Source organism: Anarhichas minor, unplaced genomic scaffold (assembly GCF_050575085.1).
Source record: "Anarhichas minor isolate MPS153535 unplaced genomic scaffold, ASM5057508v1 ptg000105l, whole genome shotgun sequence".
Lineage (NCBI taxonomy): Eukaryota > Metazoa > Chordata > Actinopteri > Perciformes > Anarhichadidae > Anarhichas > Anarhichas minor.
Genome location: NW_027466551.1, coordinates 355,388 through 366,123, shown reverse-complemented (window position 1 = coordinate 366,123; position 10,736 = coordinate 355,388). Strand labels below are relative to the sequence as shown.

General features: G+C 32.2%; 1 protein-coding gene across 5 annotated transcripts; it reads left to right on the top strand.

The window, feature by feature from the left end:
* The first annotated feature begins 115 nt into the window (after positions 1–115).
* pbdc1 (polysaccharide biosynthesis domain containing 1) lies at positions 116–10,366 on the top strand. Of its 5 annotated transcripts, XM_076082849.1 has the most exons (7): positions 170–184; positions 1,436–1,501; positions 2,658–2,989; positions 3,914–3,973; positions 7,801–7,974; positions 9,791–9,902; positions 9,980–10,366. In XM_076082849.1, the coding sequence occupies exons 4-7, from the start codon at positions 3,929–3,931 to the stop codon at positions 10,069–10,071; spliced, it is 423 nt and encodes a 140-aa protein (XP_075938964.1). In that variant the 5' UTR covers positions 170–184; positions 1,436–1,501; positions 2,658–2,989; positions 3,914–3,928; the 3' UTR covers positions 10,072–10,366. The 5 variants fall into 5 exon arrangements, with proteins under 5 accessions (XP_075938960.1, XP_075938961.1, XP_075938964.1 ...); XM_076082845.1 differs by lacking the exon at positions 2,658–2,989 and having other exon boundaries at positions 116–184; XM_076082846.1 differs by lacking the exon at positions 2,658–2,989 and having other exon boundaries at positions 117–184; positions 7,801–7,941.
* The last annotated feature ends 370 nt before the right edge of the window (positions 10,367–10,736 follow it).

Sequence of the window (10,736 nt, the reverse complement as noted above, 5' to 3'; positions counted from 1 at the left end):
TAATATATTCAATATTCCTATTATATTATCTCTGCTTTTGTATTTCATCGCTATTGCTCTTGGGAGACGAACTCGAACGAACAGCGCATGCGTACAGCTAAAACAATCGTAGTTGTGCATTTCTATCTCATAGACGATCTTTGGCTGAGTGAAAATGGCGTCTGAAGAAGCGCTGGCCTCTCTGGTAAATGTTCTCTAACGTTATTATTATTATTAATTATTATTACCGAGCTGCTTCACCAACGAGTCCGTACCGAGTCTAAGGGATTAGTAAGATTAAAGTTTAAAGGTTTACCGATGCGCGAGAGCTAGCTAACTGTGATAATGAGCTAACTGTGCTAATGCTAGCTATCTTAGAATGAAAACACGTGTAGAAACAGCTCTGACACGTGGTATTATATTATATTACATATTATGTGTTTTATTTATTAAATCTGATGAGTAACAGAGTCCCGATGATTTATTATTATGTCTTTATTAATTGTTTATTATTATTTATTATTAAGTGTTCATTATTATTTATTATTAAATGTTTAATTATGTTTATTTTTGTGTTTATTATGATTTATTATGTGTTTATTATGATTTATTATTGTGTTTATTATTATTTATTATTAAGTGTTTATTATTATTAAGTGTTATTATTATTTATTATTAAGTGTTTATTATGATTTATTATTAAGTGTTTATTATTATTTATTATTATGTGTTTATTATGTTTATTTTGTGTTTATTATGATTCATTATTATGTGTTCATTATTATTTATTATTAAGTGTTTATTATTATTTATTATTAAGTGTTTATTATGTTTTTTGTGTATATTATGATTTATTATTATGTGTTTATTATGATGTGTTTATTGTTATTTATTATTATGTGTTTATTATGTTTATTTTGTTTATTATGATTTATTATTATGTGTTTATTATTATTAGTTCACATTGTGTTCACGCTCTTTTTCCAGCTAAACTATAAATATTTATATGTGACACTGAATGTGAGCCATCGATGGATAAACTAGAAAACCAGAAAAGAGATTAAAATGAAACGGTTCCTGTAATATTTGTAGTCCTGTTGTAGTTGCAGTGTAATATTTGTACTTCCTGTTAGTTCCAGTGTGATATTTGTACTTCCTGTTAGTTCCAGTGTGCTGCTTGTACTTCCTGTTAGTTCCAGTGTGCTGCTTGTACTTCCTGTTAGTTCCAGTGTGCTGCTTGTACTTCCTGTTAGTTCCAGTGTGCTGCTTGTACTTCCTGTTAGTTCCAGTGTGCTGCTTGTACTTCCTGTTAGTTCCAGTGTGCTGCTTGTACTTCCTGTTAGTTCCAGTGTGCTGCTTGTACTTCCTGTTAGTTCCAGTGTGCTGTTTGTACTTCCTGTTAGTTACAGTGTGCTGCTTGTACTTCCTGTTAGTTACAGTCTGTTCTGGTTCTCAGGGAGTGGGTGGAGCCTCAGCTGCTGCTCATGCTCTGTCTCTCCCAGCAGACGCATATGGAAATGACGTAAGTGTTTGTTTTTATATTTTCAATCTTTAATCCTTTATTGGTAGTGGTGGAGGAATAGAAGTATTAAAACCACACTGTGATGTTTGCAATTAAAATGTTACTTCAGTAATACTCATACTAGTACTCATGTACTAGTATTAAAGTAGAGAAAGTACACACATGCTAATACAGTTCCAGGTACTACATCGATAATACAAAGTAAACCTCATAATATTTATTCTATTAATGTGTATTTGTGACCGCCGTGAAATGTTCTCTGTTCTGAATGCTCTAACTGTTATATACAAATTTATATATAAATATTTATATAAATTATCATCAAATTATTTTTCCGTCAATCGATTAATCGACTAATTGTTTTCATTTGTTTTGTGTTTAATAATCTTAATCTGTTAAAGCTGTCGGAGAAATAATAAAAAGTAAATAAATTCATATAAAGATAATAAATAAATAAAGTATCAGTTATTGAAAATGCTCAAGTAAAGTACAAGTACCTCAAATTAGTATTTAAGTACATTACTTGTAGTTACTTTCCACGTCACGTTTTTATCACCAACTTACAAAAACGTAAGTTTCTTTAAAATCAATAATTAAATAAAGTTGAGCGTTAATAATGTGAATGAAAATATGAATTCTCCCATGAAGCTGCTTTAAGAACACAAAGTACACAGTTTGGAATCAAGTACAACAATAATTGTATAATTCTTTATTAATCCCTCGACAGACATTTTACAGCAACTAAGAGAATCAAAATCTACTAATATACGTATAATAATATAAACAAGATATAATAAGTAAACATATAAAAAGATTTAATAGAGATAATAGAGATGCTGGGCAACAATTACAATGTTTAATCTCGATTAATCTCATTGTTATGGCAAAGTTGAATAATGAATTATAAAGTAGTGTATTGCTCTCTTTTATTTTAAAGTGCTGCTCTATGAACTAAAGGTGAATAACATTGTGTGTAAACACTTTAAACACATCAGGTTGTTGTTAGCAGCAGTGTTCTCTTCACACAGCAGCAGTTCTATCTCTTCACTATCTGTGCTCAGTGTGTGACTGTGTGTGAAACGTTCCACTGCTGTGCAACAGGAACAACATGTTTCACACCTTTCATCTACATGTGTGTGTTGTGTCTTCATGACAGTCAGAGCATGTGATGCAGCTCTACTCTTCATCACTATGATGCTGTAACTCAGAGGTGATGAAGGTGACCCAGCTCTACTCTTCATCACTATGATGCTGTAACTCAGAGGTGATGAAGGTGACCCAGCTCTACTCTTCATCACTATGATGCTGTAACTCAGAGGTGATGAAGGTGACCCAGTGATGTCCAGTAGTCTCCAGTGAGAGCAGCAGCTGCTGCACGTTGTAACGCCGTCGCTTTAGTCGTCCTCTCCTTTAACACAACTCGTGTGTTCTTCTGGTGACGGTGCGTCTTGAGGCTCATACGTGACGTCATTCGTTGAGATCCTAAAGGTGCGTTCACACCAAACGCGACGCGAATACTAATCAGCTGCAGTTTGTCTCCACTCCTCTGTAGCATCTGTTAGCTTGTGTTGCTTTAGTTTATCTCTACTCCCACACGCTACATCCACGTAGTCTGAAGACTTCCTCCACCGCTGCCAGTGAGCAACGCACTTTACAAAAAAAAATGAGTTAACGCCGATAAAATAATTGTCTGCGTTAATTAATTAATGCGTTAACTTACCCAGCACTAATATATATACAGTTGAATCCACATTATTGCTCTTATTGTACAGTTTAGGCATTTAACACTTCAATGACAGACATATTTTACATACCTATATATTGTTGGTTTATCATATTTTATTGTAAATGTTCATATTTTTTTATTTTCTCTTTATTCTTGTTCACTAATCACTAAATTAAATTCCTTAAATGTGTCAATAAACAGTTTGTGATTATGATTTAATATAAATGTTTTGTTTGTTCAACAGCAGAAGATTGTGATGAGTCAGCAGCTCACATACAGAAATAAGTTCAATCATAAAAGATATAAAGAGAATAAACTCTGAACACTTAAAGTGATGTGATTAATAGCAGCAAATCCAAAATGATGAATAAACAATCATTCAAATACGTTTTGATTAATTATCCGTCAACCTTCTGAACTCGACACGGTTCCTCTCCTCTCCCCTCCCCTCTCCTCTCCTCTCCCCTCTCTCCCCCCTCTCCTCTCCCCTCTCTCCCCTCCTCTCCCCTCTCCCCTCCTCTCCCCTCTCCTCTCCCCTCCTCTCTCCTCTCCTCCCCTCTCTCCCCTCTCCTCTCCCCTCTCCTCTCCTCTATAATGTTAATGGAGAACCTTTATTAGAGAACATGGAGAATAAAATGTTCGTGACTAACTGACGAACCTTTTGACCTTTGTGTTCCTTCTTTCAGCCACGTCTTGAGGTCATGTGGGCGATGAAGGCCTACAACCACGCAGAAGTTTACTTCAACGTGAGACCTTTTACTTCTGGATCCTCAGTCAAACACAAACTAACATGTTCAAATATGTCAATAATATAATTTACAAATTATAAACACAAATGTTTGTTTGTTTCTCTCTAAAGCAAAGTTTAGTCTTATTAAATAGAGCACAAATCATTAAATAGAGCACAAATCATTGAATAGAGCACACATTATTAAATAGAGCACAAATCATTAATTAGAGAGCACAAATCATTGAATAGAGCACAAATTATTAAATAGAGCACAAATTATTAAATAGAGCACAAATTATTAAATAGAGAGCACAAATCATTGAATAGAGCACAAATCATTGAATAGAGCACAAATTATTAAATAGAGAGCACAAATCATTAACCTCTTTAGCCCGACGCCCCCAAATTTGGGGGCTCTCGGGCTCAGAACCCCTCAAAATCATATGCGGAAAATAGCCTGATTGTTAGCCAGTAGTGTGGATGGGCCCAGTTTTTTTTCCGGATGAAACAGCAACGTATGGGTGACCAAATAAGTCACTTCTTACACACTCCAAACACAACTATAGGCTACTCATATAAGCATATATAAATCGTGGCATAAAAGCATGAAATCCTGGCCAGAAATCGCCGTTATGAGTACCGCAAATCAATGTTTGCACCCTGATGCTAGCGGCTACCAAGCCATGCAATGCATTTAATAGCATTAGCACACGTGGCCAAACACGTAACTAACTTCGGTTTTCCGATCCGTGTGAGCACTGGACAGCTGTGAGTGGTCAAACGTACCTTCGTGCTGCCCTCCGCCAAAAAAAATCGTAGGTATGTGGCCAAGTTTTATGAAAAATGAGGACAATAACGTCGCAGATTTTCCGTTTCAAAGCTGGAGTCATTGTTGCCAACTGCATACTGTTTACTTCCGACCTGTTTCCAGAATAAGAGCAGTCAAGCCAGCTTGGGCGAGTGGTCAGACTTCCTGCGAGCGGAAATTTACGCCCGGGGACACGCGGCACTTCTTGCAACTTTATTGGTTAAAACTTCTGTCAATCAACACCAAATTCGACAGAGGCCTTCCTCAGACTCTGACGCGTCGAAGGAGGGCTTATTTACTGAAATCGACCGAGGATAGGCTGAGATACAGCCACATACACACACATGAACTGAGAAAATCCTATAGATGACAGCCAAAACAGGCTCTGATGATGTTATGAATCTCAAAATGATTCCTAACATCTGTATTTGGATGTATTGAATAATATGAGTGATAAAAAAAGTGAAATATATAGTTATATAGTATATAAAAGTACAATGTAAGAGCTGCAACGATTCGAAAATGATGACCTCGCTTGACCGCTCTCTACTAAAGCCTCTTATTCTTCACTTTATTCCACTTTAACCTTTATTCAATAACTACTGATCAGTTGTGCTATGATTTGGGAAAGTTTTAGGGAGCTATCTGCATTATTTCAATAACCTTTTATCAATGAAAGTGCTTTTTTTCCAGGCGAGCCTGATTATTTTCAATTTGAGCTGTGTAATGTCTTCATTTACTATATTAACCAGCAACATATACACAATATTACCTATCTAAACAATCTCACAAGTGTTGTGATCTGATTATATCAACAAAAATTATTAAAATCAACCTTGTAGTTACAGAACTATGGTCAGTTTTGTAGGGCTATGCCATTTTCGAGCAGAGACCTACAAATAGGCTCCGAGCTTAAGAGGTTTTAAATAGAGAGCACAAATTATTAAATAGAGAGCACAAATTATTAAATAGAGAGCACAAATTATTAAATAGAGCACAAATTATTGAATAGAGAGCACAAATTATTAAATAGAGAACACAAATTATTAAATAGAGAGCGCAAATTATTAAATAGAGAGCACAAATCATTAAATAGAGAGCACAAATCATTAAATAGAGAGCACAAATTATTAAATAGAGCACAAATCATTAAATAGAGAGCACAAATCATTAATTAGAGAGCACAAATCATTGAATAAAGCACAAATCATTAAATAGAGAGCACAAATTATTAAATAGAGAGCACAAATCATTAAATAGAGAGCACAAATTATTAAATAGAGAGCACAAATCATTAAATAGAAAGCACAAATCATTAAATAGAGAGCACAAATCATTAATTAGAGAGCACAAATCATTAAATAGAGAGCACAAATCATTAATTAGAGAGCACAAATCATTGAATAGAGCACAAATCATTAAATAGAGCACAAATCATTAAATAGAGAGCACAAATCATTAAATAGAGAGCACAAATTATTAAATAGAGAGCACAAATCATTAAATAGAGAGCACAAATCATTAAATAGAGAGCACAAATCATTAAATAGAGAGCACAAATTATTAAATAGAGAGCACAAATTATTAAATAGAGAGCGCAAATTATTAAATAGAGAGCACAAATCATTAAATAGAGAGCACAAATCATTAAATAGAGAGCCCAAATTATTAAATAGAGCACAAATCATTAAATAGAGAGCACAAATCATTAATTAGAGAGCACAAATCATTAAATAGAGCACAAATCATTGAATAGAGAGCACAAATCATTGAATAGAGCACAAATTATTAAATAGAGAGCACAAATTATTAAATATAGAGCACAAATCATTAAATATAGCACAAATTATTGAATAGAGAGCACAAATTATTGAATAGAGCACAAATTATTAAATAGAGCACAAATCATTAGAGCACAAATTATTAAATAGAGAGCACAAATCATTAAATAGAGAGCACAAATCATTAAATAGAGCACAAATTATTGAATAGAGAGCACAAATCATTAAATAGAGAGTACAAATCATTAAATAGAGAGCACATATCATTAAATAGAGCACAAATCATTAAATAGAGAGCACAAATTATTAAATAGAGCACAAATCATTAAATAGAGAGCACAAATCATTAAATAGAGCACAAATCATTAAATAGAGCACAAATCATTAAATAGAGAGCACAAATCATTAATTAGAGAGCACAAATCATTAAATAGAGAGCACAAATCATTAATTAGAGAGCACAAATCATTGAATAGAGCACAAATCATTAAATAGAGCACAAATTATTAAATGGAGAGCACAAATCATTAAATAGAGAGCACAAATTATTGAATAGAGAGCACAAATTATTAAATAGAGCACAAATTATTGAATAGAGAGCACAAATTATTAAATAGAGAGCGCAAATCATTAAATAGAGAGCACAAATCATTAAATAGAGAGCCCAAATCATTAATTAGAGAGCACAAATCATTAAATAGATCACAAATTATTGAATAGAGAGCACAAATCATTGAATAGAGAGCACAAATCATTGAATAGAGCACAAATTATTAAATAGAGAGCACAAATTATTAAATATAGAGCACAAATCATTAAATATAGCACAAATTATTGAATAGAGAGCACAAATTATTGAATAGAGAGCACAAATCATTAAATAGAGCACAAATTATTAAATAGAGCACAAATCATTAGAGCACAAATTATTAAATAGAGAGCACAAATCATTAAATAGAGCACAAATCATTAAATAGAGCACAAATTATTGAATAGAGAGCACAAATCATTAAATAGAGAGTACAAATCATTAAATAGAGAGCACATATCATTAAATAGAGCACAAATCATTAAATAGAGAGCACAAATTATTAAATAGAGAGCACAAAATATTAAATAGAGAGCACTAATCTCTGTTATAGTTGTTATAGTGTGACCACAATAAATAGGACTAACAGTATGTATATGAATATATATATCTTTGTTTATTGTAAACCACTAACATATGAATTAAAACTGTTCTTCTGTCTTCAGCTCATTTCATCGGTCGATCCAAAGTTCCTGAAACTGACGAAGCTGGACGATAAAATCTACTCGTCCTTCAGAGAGACTTTCAAAGAGCTCGACATCAAGCTGCTGAAACCAGACGACCTGAAATCTGACATGGCCAAAGAGGTTGGCACCACACCAAACTTATATATATATAATGTATGTATGTAATACAGTGTTTCATTTTGTCTCAACACAAAGCAACAAGAACATAGTACATGAAATATATTCTGAAATTCAATAAGGAACTCTGGGATCAAAGAGAAAGTAAACAAACTAAAATCTGAATGCTGCTGACCTTTTATGAGGACGTCCCCCAATGTTTAACATACAATACTACTATATACTATGACATTTTTCTACACACTATACTATATATATATATATATATATATATATATATATATATATATATATATATATTCAAATATATATATATATATTCAAATATATATATATATATATATATATATATATATATATATATATATATATATTCAAATATATATATATATATATATATATATATATATATATATATATTCAAATATATATATATATATATATATATATATATATATATATATATTCAAATATATATATATATATATATATATATATATATATATATATATATATTCAAATATATATATATATATATATATATATATATATATATATATATATATATATTCAAATATATATATATATATATATATATATATATATATATATTCAAATATATATATATATATATATATATATATATATATTCAAATATATATATATATATATATATATATATATATATTCAAATATATATATATATATATATATATATATATATATATATATATATATATATATATATATTCAAATATATATATATATATATATATTCAAATATATATATATATATATATATATATATATATATTCAAATATATATATATATATATATATATATATATATATATATTCAAATATATATATATATATATATATATATATATATATATTCAAATATATATATATATATATATATATATTCAAATATATATATATATTCAAATATATTCAAGAAGCCTAGTAGTAGTAACGTCTCTGTGTAGTTAACTGTCAAATCAAATATAGAAAGTACACATCAATTGTTATTCTCAGTTTTCACATTTAACTGGATGGATTATAAATACATAGAAATACATAAATAAATGTTCTTCTCTCATTTCAAGTAAAATAAAGGCTCCATCTAAAATTAAAATACACAAAGAATAATCTTTGAAAAGCTTGTGCTTGATTTTAGAAAATTGAATGAAAATGAAAAAGGAAAGTGTGGCTGGAGTGAACTTTTTTTCTCCTCTTGTTGAATCCACTTCACATCATAACGGTCTCAGTGAACTTTATAATAAACAATCTCTACACATCTCAACATCTGGCCTCAGCTCAGACTGGAGTGTTTGGTCTAAAGATGTGTGTTTGGTCTCGTGGTGGCGTTTCACATCGGTGCTTTTAATAATGACGGTATCTGAACACATGAGACAGAGGTTTAGTAGCGCCAGCAGGAAGAATGAACAAATAGGAGTCTGTCCATTCTTTGTTAAAGCTCTGTTCTCGTGGTCCACTTCTCTCTTTGTAGAACACGCCATGTTAACCTGCTTCTCCCACTGCTCACTCTCCTGTCTTTGTAAATGTCACTCGACTCACGATACGTTTCAGAGTAGCGTCACGTGAGCTGATTTACCCTGCATGTAATTGGTCGGTGTGTTTGCTGGACTGCTGAACGAGTACCGTAAAGGCTGGAAAAGCTGTGCAGGATAAAATAGAAGCGCTCCGCCAAAATGTATAATTATCCACCAGTTATATGTCCGGGTCGCGGTCCGCCTATTAGAACCAACCATGAAATGTATTTGATTCAGCGTTGAAAGCCGAGCTTTGAAGTAATTCAGTGTTTAAGTGGTGAAGTGTTTGTGTGCAGGTGTGGCGTCCGTTCTGTAACCAGTTTGAAGGACTTATCGAAGATTTCAACTACGGCACTTTGCTTCGTCTGGACAGTGAGAAAGATTACACAGAGGAGAACACTATATTTGGTAAGTTTGTATCTCACTGTGGAAAATGTTTTGTTCTTATTTAAAACATGAAACAAAAAATGTTTTTCTGATTTCAGCCACCAGGACTCAGTTCTTTGCTGTTGAAATCGCCCGAAACAGAGAAGGTTACAACAACGTTGTGTTCTTGTCGGATAGTTCAAAGAGCTAGTCTCAAAGTGACCCAGTAATGAAGCCGCCCCCCCTGCTCCCCACCACCAGGACCAGCCCTGCAGGAAACACACACATGAACTGTTGCAGAGTCCTTGTCCTGAGGGAGCAGCTTCTTACTTTCATTTACTAACTTCTCTGGAAATATTTTTGATTTTGGTTTGATTCTGAAGCCGCTCCTCTTCTTCATTTTCTATTTACTGTAAAGTTTTATTGTTTATTTTGTAACAACAAAGTTGCATTTGTTTGCCTGTAACCGTGGAAACCACAAATAAAGTCTGATGCATTGTTCTGAATATTGTTCATAATAATAATCACGTTGAAAGGATTCTAATAGCAGCATGGATTCAGTTCAGTCATATTGATGGAATGTATATAATATGGTTTTATTTGATGCTTGTAGCGCTCCGCTATCCACCAGTTATACGTCCGGGTCCGGACCCGGACCGCCTATTAGTGACAGGATTGTAGGAAATTTGGGTTTAGAACTGTGCTTTAAGAAATTATAATAGAAGTGTTTAATGATTCATAATTAAGAAATCATAGTTAGAAGTGTTTTGGAATACATAATTAGAAGATTCATAATTGTAGATGCGTTTTAGAATTTGTAGTTAGTGTATCTTAGTAGAATTTGTAGCACCTTAGATCTATGCTTGTGAAACTTGT